We start from the raw sequence: 20448 nt of genomic DNA on the forward strand, positions 1-20448 counted from the left end.
TCTCCCTGGCTTTGGAATCAGTACCATATTTGTGTCATAAAAGGAATTTGGTAGGACTCCTTCTTTGCTTATCATATCAAATAATTTGTATAGTATTTGGATTAGATGCTCTTTGAATGTCTGATAGAATTCACTTGTGAATCCATCAGGTCCTGGTGATTTTTTCTTAGGGAGTTCTTTAATGGCTTGTTCAATTTTTATTTCTGATATGGGATTATTTAGGTATTCTATTTCTTCTGCTGTTAATCTAGGCAATTTATATTTTTGTAAATATTCATCCATATCTCCTAAATTGTTATATTTGTTGCCATATAATTGGGCGAAATAGTTCTTAATGATTGCCTTAATTTCCCCTTCATTATAGGTGAGGTCTCCCTTTTCATCTCTAATCCTGTCAATTTGGTTTTCTTCTTTCCTTTTTCTTATTAGATTGACTAGTACTTTGTCTATTTTATCTGTTTTTTCAAAATACCAGCTTCTAGTCTTATTTATTAATTCAATAGTTCTTTTACTTTCGATTTTATTAATTTCTCCCTTAATTTTTAGTATTTCTAATTTAGTTTTCATCTGGGGGTTTATTATTTGTTCGCTTTCTAATTTTTTGAGTTGCATGCCCAATTCATTAATCTCTGCCCTCCTTAATTTGTTAATATATGCACTCAAGGATATAAATTTCCCCCTGAGTACTGCCTTGGCTGCATCCCACAGAGTTTGGTAGGATGTCTCATCATTGTCATTCTCTTCAATGAAATTGTTGATTGTTTCTATGATTTCTTCTTTGACAATTTGGTTTTGGAGAATCATATTGTTTAATTTCCAATTGGTTTTTGACTTGCCTGTCCAGGTACCCTTACTGATTATTATTTTTATCACATTATGATCTGAGAAAGTTACATTTATTATATCTGCTCTTTTGCATTTGTTTGCCATGATTCTATGCCTTATTACATGGTCAATCTTTGTAAATGTACCATGTGCAGCTGAAAAGAAGGTGTATTCCTTTTTGTCCCTATTTATTTTTCTCCACATATCAATTAAATCTAATTTTTCTAGGACTTCATTCATCTCTCTTACCTCTTTCTTATTTAGTTTTTGGTTTGATTTATCTAGATCTGAAAGGGGAATATTTAGATCTCCCACTATTATGGTTTTCCTATCTATTTCCTTCTTGAGCTCTGCCAGTTTCTCCTTTATGAATTTGGATGCTATACCACTTGGTGCATATATATTGAGCAGTGTTATTTCCTCATTGTTTATACTGCCTTTAATCAGGATGTAATGACCTTCCCTGTCTTTTTTAATCATATCTATTTTTACTTTGGCTTTGTCAGAGATCATGATAGCCATTCCTGCTTTTCTTTTTCTCATTTGATGCCCAAAAGATTTTGCTCATACCTTTAACCTTGAACTTGTGTGTGTCTACCCGCCTCATATGTGTTTCTTGTAGACAACCTATGGTAACATTTTGGTTTCTGATCCACACTGCTATTTGCTTCCATTTTATGAGTGAGTTCATCCTGTTCACATTCAGAGTTACAATTGTTAGTTGTGTATTCACTGACATTTTTGTATCCTCCCCTAGACCTACTCCTTCTTATTACACTATTTTCTTTTACACCAGTGGTTTGCTTTGAGCCGGTATCCCTTATCCCCTCCCTTGATTGATTTCCCTTTCTGCCCCCTCCCTTGTTGTTCCCCTCTTTTTGTTTTTTAAAGACCAAATGAATTCCCTCCACCTTCTTCTCCCCTCCCTTTTTTGGCTTCCCCACTCCCCTGTTCCCTTTGGTTTATCCCTTCTGACTTTCTCAGTAGGGTTAGATAGAGTTTTTTATCCGGATGGATAATAAAGCTACTCTTCCTTCTCCGGATTGATTACACTGAGAGTAAGGTTTGATTATGCTTTCTTCCTCTCCTTCTTATGGTATTATTTATCCCCTCCCCTTCCCATGCCCTCTTTGTGTGTAATAGAATATCTTATTTTTCTTATTTACTCGGATTTTTCTTGGTGTCTCCTACTATTCCCCCCTTCTTTCCCACCCCCATGTCTTCTTAGACCATTTAGTATCCTGTCCTCTCCCTATGAATTATTCTTCTGGTTGCTATCATAGTGAATATTATAATAGTGTATAGAGTTCACTATAGAGAATTATACATAGCATTTCTCCACCTAGTAATACAGAAAATTAGATCTTATTTATGCCCTTAAAGAGTCAAGCTTAAAAGACTATGAGTTTTCTTTCTTTTCCCTCTGTTTCTTATTTACTTTTTCATCTTTCTCTTGATATTTGTGGTTGAGTGTCAAACTTTCCATTTAGTCCCGGTCTCTTTTGTGCAAAAACTTGGAATTCTTCAATTTTGTTGAATGCCCATACTTTCCCCTGAAAGTATATGGTTAGTTTCGCTGGGTAGTTGATTCGTGGCTGAAGGCCCAGCTCTCTTGCCTTTCTGAGTATTGTATTCCAAGTCTTGCGGTCTTTTAGCGTTGAGGCTGCCAGATCCTGTGTGATCCTTTTTGGTGCTCCTTGATATTTGAATTGTCTCTTTCTGGCTTCTTGTAAGATTTTTTTCTTTAACTTGAAAGCTCTTCAATTTCGCTATTATATTTCTGGGTGTTGTCTTTTCTGGGTCCAGTGTAGAGGGTGATCTATGGATCCTTTCAATGTCTATATTGCCCTCTTGTTGTAGAACTTCAGGGCAATTTTGCTGAATAATTTCTTTAAGTATGGAGTCCAAGTTTCTATTAATTTCTGCCTTTTCTGGAATACCAATGATTCTCAAGTTGTCTCTTCTAGACCGGTTTTCTTGGTCTGTCACTTTCTCATTGAGATATTTCATGTTTGCTTCTATTTTATCAGTCTTTTGACTTTGTTTTATTTGTTCTTGTTGTCTTGAGAGATCATTGGTTTCTAAATGTTCGATTCTAGCCTTTAAGGACTGGTTTTCGGCTTTAATGTTTTGGTTTTCGGCTTTAATGTTTTGGTTTTCGGCTATAATTTTTTGGTTTTCCTTTTCAATCTGGTCATTTTTGGTCTTCAGTTGTCTTGTCTCACTTTCCAATTACGAAATTCTGCCTTTTAAACTGTTATTTTCTTGCCAGATTTCTTCCATCTTCCTCAGCATTTCATTTTTAAACTCTTCCATAGCTTGTGACCAGCTTTCATTTTTGGGGGGAGGTTTGGGTTTTTGTTTTCCCTCCTCTGTTGTCTAGATTTTCTCTGTGTAGAAGTTGTCCAGTGTTCCAGAGTTTCTCTTGATAGTCTTTTTCTTCTGGACTTCCTTATTGCTGGCCATTGTTAGCCCCGCCCCTTTTCAGCTTTGTCTTTGCACTCAGGGTCTGCCTGGGCCTTGCAAGCTCCCGGGGGCTCTGGTCTCCTTGTCCTTGGGGTCAGGCCTCCTGGTAGTTCCTGGTCTGCCCCTCTGCCCGAGGTTCCTTCAGCAGTCTTTGGGGCTGCTTCCACTGCCGTGCTGGGTCTGCACGGGGTCCTCACTGGAGGTCCAAGCCTGGGCTGGAGATCATTATCCAAGCCTAGGGCACTGCCTTTGCCTGCGCAGATGCTCTTAGGGCCTGCCTTCACCCCTGCAGAAGGTAGTGAAAGTCTGTGGGCTGGAGATCTTTATTTGCACCTGAGGCGATGCCTTCAGCACTTGGGAAAGGTTGTGTTTTAGAGGCCTTTGTCCCTGCCTGAGGCAGTGCTTTTACCCACGTGGAGGCTTCGGGAAAGTCCATGGGTGCCCCCAGACACTTGGGGTCCCTCATCTTGCTGCACACAGGTACAAGCCCTGGGGCTGCCAGTGATTATCTGGTTGCCCCAGTCCTGTTTTCCCACTTGTGTGTTGGCGTTGTGCGAGGTGTGGGGTGGGGGGGGGCGGGGAAGGGGCTTCTTCCTCTCGCATTTTAGGTTTTAGTGAGAGCTGTTTCACCCCTTTAGAGTGTGGAAATGCCCCAATTCTGCGTATCTTCAATGCTGCGCCCTGTTGTGGGGTTCCTTCGTTCTTCTGGACTCGTTTTTATTTCCCCTTGAGGAGTTCTGTATGCTTCGGTCAGGAGAGATTGAGCAGCTGCTCCTTACACTGCTGCCATCTTAACCGGAAGCCCAGTAGTGATTCTACATTTAATTTTATCTTATAAAGATCCCAAAGTCTTGATTTTTTCCAATAGTATACTTATTCTGATATTCATGCCTTGAAAAGGAACAGTTCAATGAACTGACTTTTTGTTCTAATGAGTCAGTATCAGAATGAGCAATGGGGCCGCAATAGGTTAAACCAAAATAAGAAACATTAGAAAGAGCATGGTGCTGCTGCCATCCAGTTGTAAGCCATGTTTCTCTGGTTCAGTCTCAAGGAAGTTTGCACTCCCATAAATTTCTCCATTTAAAATTTGTATTATATATTTTTGAGTGTGTGCTTTTTTGCCTATCCTAGATTGTAAACTCCTAGAGGTCAAGGACCATGTATAATTCCTCTTTGTGTCTTTCCCAGTCCCTACATATTTATTAGGTATTTAGAAAATGAATGACTATACCACTCCTACATATCAATCTTAATACTTAAAAAGAACACAAAATCCTAGAGAAATGGCATCATGAAAGATTTGTGTTAGGAGAGACTTTAGAACACAGATTGTTACTGCTGGAAGAAACCTTAAAAATAATCTAGTCCATTGCCTTCATTTTATAAAGGAAAAAACTGAGGCCTAGAGGGATTATTAGGCACACAAGAAGTTCTTAAAAATGTGTTTTCTTTCATCCATTAATTAGTTCATCTATTCATTCACCAAAAGTCAGATAGTCAGGAATAGAACCCTGGAATCCTAGTTTGGAGTTCTAGAGCATATTTCTTTCTGTTTGCAGCATTTCAAACATTCCTTGGGAAAATGGATGTCTCCCAAGAAATGGAAGAGGCCCTGGAAGAGAGTCGTGTTCAGAGAAATATTCGCTTAGTCTCAGTCTGGGAACTTCTGACAAGGCGTTCTGTTCGTTGGCAGATAATTACAGTGATTATCACCATGGCTTGCTACCAGCTCTGCGGGCTTAATGCGGTAAGTACTTCTTTTCTGTCTGCCCCTGGCTAACATTCCTTGATAATAGGTTTTTCAGAGGGGGAAGGGTTGTATCTTTATCCTGGAAAGTATTTAAATGTCACATTACTCAGTATAGAAATTATGCAGAGGGACATTAGAGAGAGAAATCCACTCCCATGATGTAAATGGACTCTGGCAGAGCTCTATACCCTTTGTGCCCTCCCAATATTTGACCTCCAAAAGCCTGTATAGAAGGGGGCAAAGAAGTATCATCCTTCATCCCATGGCATCAGCCAAAGGAGACTAGACGAGGCCCCTTGCCCCTTTGGGAGTTGCTGATGGCAGCAGCTGGACCCTCTGGGATGGAAGGTTAGGTCACTAAGCAGGTGTGTTTGAAACAGCCCACACAACATTTTAGGAGTTAAAAACCTTCCTTTGGTCACTGCTGATTTTTGTTTGTTTACATCTGACAACACAATTTTATGTTAGGCAGTGCTGTGTGGGAGAAAGAATGCTGGAAATGAATTTAGGACATCAGGATTATAGTTCTAGATCTGGCACTATGGGAGTTTGGGCAACTCACTCCACCCCTTAATGCTCAGTTTTCTTATCTATAAAATGGGCTTAATATTATCTGAACCATCCATTCCAATGTGCTATTAGGAAAGCATCTTATTAATCCTTCAAGAACTATTGAAATATGAGCTAATATTGTGGTGATGGTAATGAAAAATAATAGCTAGCATTTATATTGTGCCTTAAGGTTTGCAAAGCATTTTGTATATAAAAATCTCATTTAACCCCCAAACAACACAATGTAAATGTTGTTGCTTTCTCCATTTTATAAATTAGGAAGCTGAAACTGAGAGAGATTAAATAACTTTCCCATAGTCAGAGGAAAAGGTTTCAGTGCTATTTTTATAAAGTATATTGCCTGTGTGGCCTTGAGAAAGTCACTTAATCACTCAGTGATTTTACAAAAAAATGGGGCGGGGATTGACAAGATGCCTCTGTGGTCCCTTCAAGCTTGGACTTAATCTTGTGTTCATTCATTTGTTTTTCAAATATTTTGACAAATGTATCTCAGTGGTTTACTTTGCATTTCTTTTGCATTATTGCATTATTGAGGCACCTTGATGGATAGCACCAGGTCTATCCCTTATCACTTTTCTGCCTTGAAACCAATATTCTACATTGATTCCAAGATGGAAGACGAGAGTTTTTTTTTAAAACAACATTATTATAAGATAGGGTCTTTGTGATTTATCCAATTTCCAAAATAAAAAAGAGCTGTCTTTCATTAGAACTATGATCTTATATTTTTTTATTCCTCAAGATCTCTCAAATTTGGTTTATTTTACAATCTCTCAGTCTCTTGGGCTTAGTCTCATTTGAGATCTCATGGTCATTTTCTCTTAAACTTACTATATTTTTCTATCCCTCTACCTATTTATTCCTAAAGCATTTGCCATGTGCTAGACACTGGGCTAAATGCTGGGAATACAAATCCTAGCAGTATGAAAGACAGTCTCTGCCATCAAGGAGTTTATATTCTAATTAGGGGTAGAGAGGAAGTTGAAAAGGAGAGAGAGGAGAGAAGGCTGGAATGGTAGAGGCAGTTCAGGGCAGGATGAGGAATGACAATATGACTGCCTATGTCTGGGCTCCTTCCTTAAAAGGAATCCTGGGAGGAGCTGTCCAATCAATTTGTGTTCAAAACAACATGCAAGGCTCCAGAGGAGAAAGTTTAGAATTCCGTCACTAGAGATTTTATAGCCTAGTAGTGTGACACTAGACAAAGGCACAGCTATAATTCTCATTATTTCATGATAAGTGCATCACTGATGTACCCAACTAAGTATAATGTGAAGTTGGAAGTGCAAAGTCATGTTTTACTCAGATAATCAAGGAAGACTTCATGAAGGTGATATTTGATTTGGACTTTTAATAATGCATAAGAATTAAAGAGATAAAGAAAGGTAGGGGAAGACATTAAAGACAAAGCTAACAGTCTGAACAAGTACTGGGGCATGTTAATGGGATCTTGTTACCTTGGGAAAGTTTCTAAACCTCTCATAACCTCAGTTTTCTTGTCTGGAAAATGGAAATTTAACACTTGCCCTTCATGTATTAGAGGGTTGTTATGAGTATACAATGATTTTTAGTCAAGTCTAACTCATTTTGACCCTGTTTGTGGTTTTCTTGGCAAATATACTGGAGAGGTTTGCTATTTTCTTCTCCAGTTGATTTTACAAATGAGGAAACTAAGGCAATAAGGGTTAAGTGGCTTGCCCAGAGTCACACAGCTTCTAAGTATCTGAGGTCAAATTTGAATTCAGATCTTCCTCATTCCAAGCCTGGTGCTCTATTCATTACACCAATCTAGTTGCCCCTATGAGTATATAATATGACTTTGCAAAAGAAAACTCTATTACTATAATGGGCAGCTAAATGAAGGTGACCATTGATAAATGGGAATTTGGGAATTTGGGAAGAAGGAAATGAACCAGAGTGGAAATACAGAGTGGATGGAATGAAGAGAACCAGGATAAGGGCAGGGAAAGCTCTCAGAATCCTGGGTTAGAATTCTGAAGGAGATAATTGCCATCGGGGAGTTGTGTTTGGACCCAGGAGAAGTACACACCTCCTAAACCCAGATCTTTCCTCCTACTGATCTACAATCTGTTCCTGTGCTTACTCAATCAATTCCTGATATCCATGTTTGGTCCTGTAATCTGTTTCAACATCTGAAGAAGTCTCAAGCAGGAATTACCAGAGACAGTGACCTAAACTTCTCAGTTGCCTTTGGTGGGCATTAACCTTGGTGTCCAGGTCACTCCTGACACCTGATCCTGACTCCTCATAATATCTGTGACTTTTATGAGAGAATATACTTAATGTGGGCTTAACCTAGGAAAGCTAAATTAGATGGGGAAACTTGAGACAGAGAGGGAGTTAGTTTAGCCTCAGTTTTGCTGAGGATCAAAGTGACTCATTGCTAAATCAGATGGTAGGGAAAGGTAGAATTTATTAGGAGTAGGGAAACCTCAGCCCATATACCTTACCTTACCCTATCCTAATTTATAGCTTTCAATAAACCTTTTACCTTTTAATTGAAGTACAGAGTGGTTGTCAACTGGCCTAAGTCAGAGAGTAGACATCTTGCTCTCTGAGCCTAAAGAGATCATTGCCCCAGACTGGGTTAAGTAAATTCCCGGTCACCTGCCTTTATTTACTACCTTTCACCATGAAATGTACTTAAATGGGAATTGGGTTTTTCTCACTCAATACCATGCATTTATTTATTTGTCAAACCATCTTTTTTCAAAGTACTTCTAGACCTATTACCTTATTTTAACCTTAGAGCCTCCCTATGTTGATATTTTGGAAAGTGTCATTAATGATAACAAAGAAAGGAAAAAAATCATTTATTAATCACCTACTCTATGCTAGGCATTGTATTAAGCAATTATGGAAGGTAGGTAAATAGATATTATTATTATCTTCATTTTACAGTTAAGGAAACTGAGGCAGACAGAGGTTAAGTGGTTTGCCCAGAGTAACAAGCCTGGATTTTAACTGAGGTCTTCTTGGGCCCAGCATTTTATCTACTATACCATAAGCTGCCTCCAAAGTCTAGATGGGTTATATCTATACTCCATCATTAGAAGAAATACTCACATTATAGATATGGTAGATTCATAGAGGTTAATTAATCTCATTTTCTAGACCAAGAAATTAAAGACTAGGAAACATAAACTATAAGATTACAAATCCACTTAGTGGTAGACCTAGAATTTGAATCCAGATGTCCTGTGTTCTGGTCCAGTTTTTACTTAAAGATGGATAGCCGTCCAACATAAGAAAGATACTTGAATTAAAAGCTATCTTCATATTTAAAAAGAATTAGCCTTACATGGCATAAGGGATAGAGAGTTGGTCTCGGAACTAGGAAGTCCTGAGTTGAAGTCTTACCTCTGATTGGTCTCATGCCCCAGGATGGCATCAGGAATCTCCCAAGATTCCAGGTGTCCAACTGGAAACCTTGTCCACAGGCATGGCTTCTTGCAAATCCTTGCAAAACTTAACTTACATACATCAATTGTCCATGTGATGCTAGGCAAGTAATTTAATCTCTAGGTTGGAGGGGTGGTGCCACCTATATTGGTGGAGAGAATTATCTCACTGAGAATTTCCTATACCAATGAAATCATGGGTCCAGTCCCTATCCTTCTCCCTGCTTGTCGCCAGAGAGAGAAACTCAAGGAACAATGGGTGGAAATTATGGATGGAATGGAGAAGGTAGGGTACTCTTTGTTACTGGGCGATGTTCACAAACAGCTTGGACACTGCGGAGAGGAGTTTCTTCTTCAGGTTGTGTTTGGCCTCTGATTTCTTATAACTTTAAAGCCCTGTGATCCAAAGGCTTCTGAGTTCCCTTCTAATGATGGATTCCGTCAGTCAGCAAGCATGGCAGTGTTTGCTACATAGTAGTTACTATGCTAAGTGCAGAGTAAAGAAAGAAAGACAAAAGCAGCCTTTGCCCTCAGGGAGCTCACATTCTAATAGAGTAGACAGTTTGTAATCAACTAAATACCTATAAGAGATGGATATCTTATATAATAGATCATATTATATATTTTGCATACGACAGGTATATAAATATAATAATATATTATAGGAATATACAATAGTAGAATATCATATCAATGTACAATAGAATATTATGTAAATATAGAATATTAGACTATTATACACATAATATAATAAACATATAAATATATAAAACTAAGGGAAATAACATATAAGTAATTAAATCCACACAAGCTATAATCTTATATGTACTTATATGTATATATATTCATATATACATCGATATGTATCATGCATTTATTCATACATACATGTAACCAAGTATGCATAGGCTGTGCATATGTACATATCTCTTATCAATACATATGTGTAAAATTACATATATACATGTATGCACGTATGCACACATGCATGTAAGTATAATGAGAGATCAACTAATGAGAGCCTAGTCCTAAGATTATATATAAACTTGGGAGCTCAGGGGGTGCCTGTCTCTGGACCTGGGTCCTCACTGGACCATCCCCTTAATACACAGAGTAAATGAAAGATATTCTGAGAGGGGAAACCCGCAGAAGTTAGGTGGCCCAGGAATGCGGTTCTGTAGAAAGTAGGATTCTTAGCTGAGTCTAGAAGAAACCAGAGAAACCAAGAGAAGGAGTTGAGGAAGCAAAAGCATTCTAAGCAGGGGAACAGACAGGGCAAAGGCACAGAAATTAAGATTAGAAGCTCCTTAGGGGCTGGGATTGTCTTTTGCCATCTTTTTACCCAACATTTAGCACAGTAAGGGCTAAGCGATTGGTTAATTGAGAAATGGAAAAATGTGGTGTTCCATGAGTTAGAAAATTGAGTAGGTGGAAACACAGAAAGGGTCCAGGTTGTGAAGAACTTTAAATGTCAAACATAGCTGTTTCTATTGGATTGTGGAAGTAATAGGGAGTGACTGGAGTTGATGGGTCTGGTAGCATTGGAGAGAAGAAAACCATAGACCTATGTTTTAGAGAAATCGCTTTAGCAGAGGAAAGATGAATCAAGGATGGATTAAGAGAGAATCCATACAAAACCAAGCAAACAGATTGAGCATGGCATGCCCCTTTGTTTTTCTAATAATTTCTCCTTTTATTCATTTTGCTCTTTGCATCCTATGGGGACAATAAGAAAAGAGAATTTGGCAGCTTAAGCTTTTTCCTTTCTCCCCCAACTCCTTCCAATGGCATTCGCATCCCTTTCCCTAAAATTAGATCTGTCACTTGGGATTACTTACGTTCTGCTTCAGCATTTTCCTCAAGTCACTTACTCTTTGCATAAGAACCAGCCTGCTTCAGGACTTTATATTAGTCTTGACTTTGACCCAGTGTTAGATCTTCAGTGGCAAGAAGGATTGGTCTAAGAGCTTGGAAAGGACTAATTGCTAAGTGGTTGTCCCACCACTTAGCAAACCACAAGCTGTTTCTACATGCTATTAGATAGACAACTACACATGCACACGTACACACGCACACACACTTTTTTAAAACAACCATTTGTATTAAAATGTTCTATGGTGACAGTGTGTAAAGGGCAGTGAGGTTCGAGTCAGAAGACTTGGATTCAGTCCTTCATTCTACCATCCCCGAGCTGTATACCCCTTCTCTCTGATCACAAAATGTCAGATAACAATTGTTAAATGCTGCTTCTACATATAAGTAAAAAAAAAAGAAAAATGAAAAGAAAACTGGAATGATACTGTCTACAGTGCCTACCTTACAGGGTTGATGTGGAGAACAAATTATTATTTTGCTATTATGCCCATCTTTTCAACCACAACGTTCTATATTTGATGACAAATAGGAAAAGTGTCTTTTATGTGCTATCCTCCCTTATTAGAATGTATGCTTCTTTTTTTTTTAAACCCTTAACTTCTGTGTACTGGCTCATAGGTGGAAGAGTGGTAAGGGTGGGCAATGGGGGTCAAGTGACTTGCCCAGGGTCACACAGAGAATGTATGCTTCTTGAAGACAAGGACTTTCTATTCTTAATTGTGTCTCCACTTCCTATCAGCATCTCTGCTTTGTTTGCACTCCACAGAACATCATACCCACTGGTTTCCCCCTAACCCTTCCAGTTTCTCTTTTTTAAAAAAATGCTTATATTACGTCTTAGTATCAATATTGTATATTGGTTGCCCAGGGTCATACAGTTAGGAAATGTCTGAGGCCAGATCTGAGCCCAGGACCTCCTATCTCTGAACCTGACTCTTTCCACTGAACCACCCAGCTGCCCCCCAGTTTCCTTTTGTGTGTTGTCTGTCTTCATTAGATTGTAAGCTCCTTGAGGGACAGAGACTGTATTTCTTTCTCTTGTCTGTATCACTTACACTTAGCATAATTCTTGGCACATGGTAAGTGTTTAATAAATATTTGTTGAATTGAAAAATTACCAGAAATTAACATAGTTCCTGGCATATAATTGTAGTTGTTCAGTCATTTCCATCATGTCTGACTCCTTGGAACCCCATATGGGATTTTCTTAGCAAAGATACTAGAATGCTCTGTGACCTTGGGTAAGTCACTTAATTCCAGTTGTCTAGCCTTTGTCACTCTTCTATCTTAGAAATGATTATTTCTTCCTTAAGTCAATATCGTTGTTGTTTTTCAATTGTTTTCAGTAATAGCTGATGCTTTGTGACCTCATTTGGAGTTTTCTTGGCAAAGATACTAGAGTGGTTTGCCATTTCCTTCTCCAGCTCACTTGACAGATAAAGAAACTGAGGTCAACAGGATTAAGTGTCTTGTCCAGGGTTGTATAGCCAGTAAGTTTCTGATGCCAGATTTGAACTCAAAATGAATCTTCCTGATTCCAGGGCTAGTGTTCTATATGCTGTTCCACCTAGCTGCTTTGCATTAAGTGTAGCAACTCTTAACCTTCTATCTTAGAGCTGATACTAAGTATTGGTTCCAAGGCAGAAGAGCAATAAGGGATAGACAGTGCTTTTCTAGGCACACACAGTTTAGCAACTCTTATTAAAAGAACTCTCTAAGGATAGTGTATTCAAAGCTAATACTTTGGAGTTTGGGGATCTCTTTAAGAAGTATAATTTCAAAGACCAGGATCTCTGGAATGACTCTCATTTCTGGTGGTAAGAGGTGTGGTGTCAACAAAATATAAAATTTACAGGAAGTGGTCAGGACTGACCTGAAACTGCTCCATTGAATAAGCTTCACTTAAACCAGCTTTGCTCTATCTTCAGTGGTAAAGAAGAGCTTTTCTATCAAAATGAGAAGAGGAAATCATCTTTACTTTGCAACCAAGTCAAAGAACTCTTCACTCAAATTGTTGTTATTAATAATAATAACTATAATAGGCACAGTTAGGTAATATGATGGAAAGAGCAACCAAGCCTGGAATCAGGAGGACTTGGGTTCAAATATGGCCTCAGACAGTTCTTAGCTGTGTGACCTTGGGCAAGTCACTTAATCCCGATTGCCTAGCCTCTGCCACTCTTCTGTCTTCTGATTTAGAGCTGATACTAAGACAGAAGGTATGAGTTTTTCAAAATAAATAAATATGATAATAATTGCAGCTATAAGGAACAGTGGATAGAAGATTATACCTGGAGTCAAGAAGATGTGAATTTTATAGATGAAGCATCTGAGGTTAAAACAGGTTAAGTAAAATCGGGCCTCAGATGCTTCCTAGCTGTGTCACCCTGGGTGAGTCATTTAACCTTATAGCCTCAAGTGCTTCATCTGAAAAAGTGGGGATAATAATAGTACCTAGGCTTGTTGCAAGGATAAGCAGAGAAGGGAAAGGGGATTTATTTAGCAACTTCTCTGTGTCAGACATCATGCTAAGTGCTTTACTAAGCTTATCTCATTTGATCCTCACAATCACCCTAGGAGGTTATTATGAGATAAAATTAGATAATAGTGGTAAAGGACTTTGTAAATCTTAAAGCTTTCTATAAATGCTTCTAATGTTATAGAGTCCTTTGAGATTTGCAAAGTGTTTTACATATGTTATCTCCTTTGATCCTCTCAACAAGCAGTGTACATGTGTGCACACGTGTGTGTGTTTGTGTATAAAGCATTTAGCAGAACCTTTTACATGCTACATAAATATTAGCAATTACAATTCCCAGTTTTTCAAACCATGTAAGCCAATAAACATACAAGTGGCTTCTAGGTGCCAGGTACTGTGATAAGCATTAGGGATACAATTAATAAAAAGAAAGACAGTTCTTGCTCTGAAGGAGCATACAATCTAATGGGAGGAGACATCACACAAAAGGGGGCAGGAAAGCAGGGACAGTGGGGGCATCTTGTTCTGTGGAACTGAAGCCACACACAAGGCAGAAGATACAGAGTGAATGAGTTAAGGCCAGTTTCTGCCCTCTATAAAGGAAGGCATTGGGAGGAGTTTGGTACTCTACCCTCAACCCTCCAATTAAAGAGGAAAGTAGGCTGAGGGAGGTGGTTGGAGTTAATAGCATGGTGTTGAGATTAGAGGTGATGAGCTGATCCTGGGAGGTGTGTATTATTCTGTGCAGTTGATAGCAGGCAGAACAACAGATGCATGGTGGATGTTTTAGAGAAGATTCATGAATAATTGTTGTAATACATTTCACTTACATAGTATTTTGTACCAATGAGCTAGATAGGAATATATGTGTATATATATTTTATACACTATATATGTATATGTATGCATATGTATATAAACACAACTATCTTTTGATGATGGAATGTGAAATTTGGAAAGAAGCTTACAAATCTATGATGAGTCTTAGAATTTCACATGTAAAAGGAAAGTGGGACTCAGAAAGAATAGCTTATCCACAGTCACATATTGAAAAAACAGGGCTAGAATCCAGTGATCATTCTCTCAAATCCCTGTACAACATTTAATTCTACTCTTAAAAGATCAATGAAAACCTGAACCACTAAAGTGATAACAGTTGATGTTTATATGTTGCTTGAAGAGAAGCAGGAAAATTGCTTTGTTTAGACTTCCTGTCCCTTGTTCACCCCTGTATGTTGAGAATAGTATCACCCCTTAGACAAATATAAGATTTCCATCAAATAAACTATCATTTCTTTTCCCTTCAAGAGTTTACCACTCTAGTTTCAGTTCCTTATTTGAAAAAATTTTCCTACTATAGGGGTATAGATTGCTTTTACTGTTTTCTCCCCAGAGGTCTTCATGAACACTAATCGAAAAATGTCCTTAAAAGGTAACTATATCAAAAAATGCCTACACCTTGGCATTTTTGTGTTATATTTTGATTTTTCTATAAAAATGCTAGTTCCCACTTTAACTCTTGCCTTCTGTCTTAGAATCCATACTATGTATTGGTTCCAAGGCAGAAGAGTAGTATGGGTTAGGAAATGGGAGCTTGGGGACTTGCCCAAGGTCACACAGCTAGGAAGTGTTAGAGTCCAGATTTGAATCCAGGACTTCCCATCTAGAGGCCTGGCTCTCAATCCACTGAGTCATCTAGCTGCTCCCTTCCCACCTTTATATAAAGGTCATTGTTTCCCTGAAGTATAAGGACTTTGTAAAAAGACAGTAAAGGAAATAAAGAGTCAAATTGTAATTAACACTCTTGGACTATTGCCAGATATGTCTTTCTCAGATTTCTCATTAATTTGATCTTTCAAATGGACTATTTGTCAAATATGTTATGTGGGCATTCTTTTTTATTTATGGTTAGACTGTATGACAGCTGAGATCCTCTCCCAGGCTATGACTCTATTTTTTAAAGATATAATAACACTTTTCTACATACATTTTCTGAAGTTACAAGATCCAAATTGTATTCTTCCCTCCCAGAGTTGGCAAGCAATTCGATCTGGGTAATACTTGTATTACATGCAAAATATATTTCCATACTGTTCATTTTTGTAAGAGAATAAACATATAAAGCCAAAACCCCAAAATAAAACACAAATAAAGTGAAAAACAGTATACTTTCATCTGCATTCTGACTCCAACTGTTCTTTCTCTGATGATGGATAGCATTCTTGTCATAAGCCCTTCAGAATTGTCCTGGATCACTGTATTGTTAACAAAGTCTATCATATTTGATTTTTCCACAATATTTCAGTTACTGTGTACAGCACTCTCCTGGTTCTGCTTATTTCACTCTGCATCAGTTCATATAGGTCTTTCTAGCTTTTTCAGTAATCACCTTGTTTATCATTTCTTATAGCACAATAGTATTCCATCACCATCATATACCACAATTTGTTCACTTATCTCCCAACTGTTGGACATTCCTTGAACCTCCAAGTCTTTGTCACCACAAGAAATACCTGCTGTAAATATTTTTGTACAAGTAGGTCCTCCCACCCTTTTTTATCTCTTTGGGATACAGACCCAGGAATAGTATTACTGAATCAAAGGGAATACACAGTTTTATAGCCTTTTGGGCATAGTTCCAAATTGCCCTCCAGAATGGTTGGATCAGTTCACAGCTCCACCAACAATGCATTAGTGTCCCAATTTTGCCACATCTCTGCCAATATTTATCACTTTACTGTTATGTTGGCCCGTCTGATAGGTATGAGGTGTTACCTCAGCATTGTTTCAATTTGTATTTCTCTAATTGAGTGATTTAGAACATTTTTAATATGATTATCAATAACTTTGATTTCTTCATTCAAAAACTGCTTGTTCATATCCTTTGACCATTTTTTCAATTAGGGAATGGATTATATTCCTATGAATTTGACTTATTTCTCTATATATGTGAGAAATCAGAGAGATTTATTATAAAAATTTGTCCCAGTTTGTTGTTTCCCTCCTCTGTATTATTTTATTTTAATGATGCTAGAGGTTTGTCTTCCCCAGATTTAGGTGAATTCTCTCCTATTGCATATTATTTGTTAATGTTCCTTTTATTACTCTGGACTATTAACAGCAAGGTTAATTCACTCTTTTTATGGGAAGTTTATGAGTATTTACAAAATGTTTTTGTCACACAGTTCTATGAGCTAAATATTACAATTATTATCATTCACAGTTTATGCATGAGAAAAGTAAAACTCGGAGGGAGTGACTCGCCCACAGTCTGCTAATAAGCAGCAGAAATAGAACCCAGATCTTTGGACTCTACATCCAATATTTATTATACTGTAGTGTGTAAACATCAAAGTATTTTTGGAAAATCATAGAATGTAGAGATGAAAAGGAATCTCAGGGTCTTTTTCATTTATTTATTTCAGGATTAAACTGGAATGTGATGGATTCACTGTGAGCATAAGATAGCAGAATGGTGCTAACACTGAGACCAAGTCATTGGAAGCAGAGAATTGTAAGGAGGGAATCTTCCTAATCAGGATATTAACTACTGTAGCAAACAATAGAAGAGAATGATGTAAATTTTTTAGTCAAGTTCTTCTGATGGAATCTGACTACAGACCCAAATATACTACATTTCACTTTCACCTTTTTTTTTGTTTTTGTTTTTGTTTGAGATCTCTTCCAAAAAATGACTAACATGGAAAAAGGTTTTACATGATTGCCCATATGGAATCTATATCAGATTGTTTATCGTCTCAGAGAGAGGGGGGAGGAGAGAGGCAGTGAAAGGGAGTGTGGAAAGGAGAGAGAATTTAGAACTCAAAAAAACAAAGGTTAAAAATTGTTTTTACATGTAATTGGGGAAAAGTACATTTTTAAAAAAAGAAATCAATTTCTTTCTTAGAAGCTAAAGAGACTCAATTCTGAGAATGAGATAGGATGCTTCAAAGATTACCACATAAGAGGAGGAGGTCCTGATTGTAGACCATGGTCAAGCAAAAAATGAGCTTCGGGATTTCAAGTCCCAGCTAAAATCCCATCTTCTAGAGGAGGCCTTTCCCAATCACAGTTATTCTTTAAAAAATGAGGGATCCAAGATTTTGGAATAGGTTTTTTTTATTTCCTCCCTCAGTCTATCAAAACTCAATTTAATATGGAAAATGTTAAGTCTTACATCGAAGTTCAGAAAAGCAACAGTATGAACATAAGGTGAGGGAGGGGTATCTCAATAGCTATATACTTAAAAAAAGATTTGTGGATTTTAGTGGACTTCAGGTTCAACATCAAAAAATAAAGTACTATGATAGCCAAATACATTTATAAAATTGGGGATTGCATTGAAACCCACAATTCCTAGGCTAGAGAGGCCATCATTCCATTGTTTTTTGCCCTGTTCAGATAAGTCAAAGGGATTCATGGCACCATTTCCCAAGGCACAGTGGGGCTATGATCTGCATCCCTATGGAAAGAGGAAAGGAATTGATGGAAACAAGAGGGTTATCCAATAACCCTATGTACCAGGGAAAGTTGGAATAGGCTAAGGTTGAAAATATCGGTCTTTTACTAAGTGAAAGATGAACGGTTTATGATTCTACCTTGGGAATGGACACCAGAAGGAGGTGTCCCTTTCTTATCTTGTATTCTTAGCCATCCCTTTATCCTTTCATGTTTCCTTCCTAGTTCCTTCTGTCTTTGTAATCATTCTCCACAGTAGAAAGGGATGCTCTGTCTGGCAGCTGATTCCACTGGCAGATTATTCCAGTGAGTGAGCAGCCTGCTGAACATGGGGTGTGTGCCTGCAGAATCTCCTGAGATTCATTACGGTTCACTTGCAGTGACCTGTGGTAGCCTTTTGTTTCAAGAGGTAGTGATCAATTTTATAAAGGGAAAGAAAGACAATCTATGTAACATGAGCTCTGTGCTATCCCAGGTCCAAAAATTTCCCAAAATAGAAATGTTTTGTGCAGCAAAACGCTTTTAGTAAGCAACCACTGTATATGAAACTGCTCAAGTACAGGGATACAAAGATGAAAAATGCATAATCCCTGCTTCAGGAGTTCCTAGTCTCCTTGGATGGGGTTTTGACAAATAAATAGATAACTATAACATAGAATGAAATACAATGACTTCCAGGGAAAGATATAAAGTGATGCAAGAAAAATTTAAAAGGATAAAAACAAATTCAATGGGGAATATATAATATATATCATATAATACATATGATATATATAATATGTAATAGAGGAATCTCTCCCTCTTGCCCCCAGCACATAGAAGGTTCTTTAAATTATTTGTTGATTCATTCATGGAAGAAGTAACCCCTGAGATGAATCTCGAAAAATAAGAAGGATTTCAACAGGCAGAGAGATAGAGGGGCACAAAGCATGAGGGATGGCTTATGGATGTGTTCAGGTAGGACAGGACAGTCTGAGATCAGGAAATAATTCATCCTCTTTGTCTGGAAAACAGAATACATGAAAGAGGAAAATAATAGGGGGTGGATAGGTGGCCCAGTGGATAGAACTTTAGGCCTAGAGTCACAAGGAGACAAGGGCTCAAATTGGGTCTCATACACTGAGCAAGTCAGTTAACCTCTGTTTGTCTAGCCCTTGCCATTCTGTATTAGGAAAGAAAGAAAGAAAGAAAGAAAGAAAGAAAGAAAGAAAGAAAGAAAGAAAGAAAGAAAGAAAGAAAGAAAGAAAGAAAGAAAGAAAGAAAGGAAAGAAAGAAGGAAGGAAGGAAGGAAGGAAGGAAGGAAGGAAGGAAGGAAGGAAGGAAGAAAAAAAGAAAGAAAGAAAGAAAGAAGAAAGAAAGAAAGAAGGNGAAGGAAGGAAGGAAGGAAGGAAGGAAGGAAGGAAGGAAGGAAGGAAGGAAGGAAGGAAGGAAGGAAGGAAGGAAAACTGGTGGGAAAACAAGAGAAGGGACATGGACTGGTAACCAGGGTACTTGGGTTCTAAATCTTGGCTCTGCCACTAATTTGGTGTGCGACCTTTGGGGCTGTTTTCCCCTCTATAAAAGAAGGAATTGGCCTAGCTTCTAAGGTGTCTCCCAGGCTCAGTCTTTGTCCTTGGTTCTAAGCTCCTACAAGCTTGACATTCTGTGCCCTAAAGTTCCCTTTTTTGCATCTTCTAACAGTCTGTGACTGGGCTCCTGGGTGCTGCTCACACAAACTGTCTCCAGACTCCATGCCTCCTTATCTATGCTCACTGGTTCCAAGTTGCAGAAAAGATGCCATCTTCTCCAGAAAACGTTTCAGTTCCTTTTATCCCATCTACAGCTTGTTTGTACGGAGCTGCGTGCATGCTGTCTCCCCATTGGATTCTGAGCTCCTCCTCCTCCGCCTTTTACCTTTCTTTGTACCCCAAGAGCTTGGCACACAGTAGGTGCTCACTGACTTATAGGGCCAAGTATACAGTAGGCACTTAATCTTTATTTTGTTTCCCCAAAGCTGTACAAGTGCCTGGCACACATTAGGCGCTTACTAAATGCATGTCTCCCCAGTGTTGAGCAGTGTCTGGCACGCAGTAGGCGCTGAATAAACACTTGCTGACCAAAGCGTGCCGAGGTCCCTCAGCCGCCCGTCCTCCCCCCAGCCGCGGCGCTCATGCCAGGCCCTAGGCCGCCTCCGAGTCTCAGTTTCCCCCGGTACGCACGTGGGAACAGCCACACTAGGTCCCACTTCCCTTCTCGCTCGCTGCCTTCCCCGCCCCTCAGGCCGCGGTCTGCGCGTGCGCAGTCCGCCCAAGGGAGGGGGTCGGGGCGTCCAAAAGTAGTCTGAGGTCCCCGACCTCTAGCTCTTAGAGAAGTTGAGGTCGAGTGAGCCGCGGGTCGAGAGAGTGAGGGCCCGAGAGAGGTCGCTCTCCCCAACCTGCCTTCCTCCCTCCTCCAGTTCCCTCCCGGGCTACCTGAGCACGGTGCGAGCGGCGGCCCCTCCCGGTCACGCGCAGGGACCACCCCGCCCTCTCCCTCTCCTCCTCCTAAATCCCTCCCTCGTCCCGCCCCCTTCGCTTCCCCCTCCTCTGCACCACCTCCCCCCGGTTCGGTCGCGGGGG

General features: G+C 39.0%; 1 protein-coding gene across 1 annotated transcript in view; it reads left to right on the forward strand.

Moving 5' to 3' along the window:
- SLC2A9 (solute carrier family 2 member 9) overlaps window positions 1-20448 on the forward strand; it is a 315386-nt gene that overhangs the window by 136147 nt on the left and 158791 nt on the right. Inside the window, exon 7 of the mRNA XM_044681454.1 lies at window positions 4854-5041. Coding sequence (XP_044537389.1) covers window positions 4854-5041 — 188 coding nt within the window. The remainder of the gene's footprint in view (window positions 1-4853; window positions 5042-20448) is intronic.

This window comes from Gracilinanus agilis, chromosome 6 (genome assembly GCF_016433145.1).
Source record: "Gracilinanus agilis isolate LMUSP501 chromosome 6, AgileGrace, whole genome shotgun sequence".
Taxonomy (NCBI): domain Eukaryota; kingdom Metazoa; phylum Chordata; class Mammalia; order Didelphimorphia; family Didelphidae; genus Gracilinanus; species Gracilinanus agilis.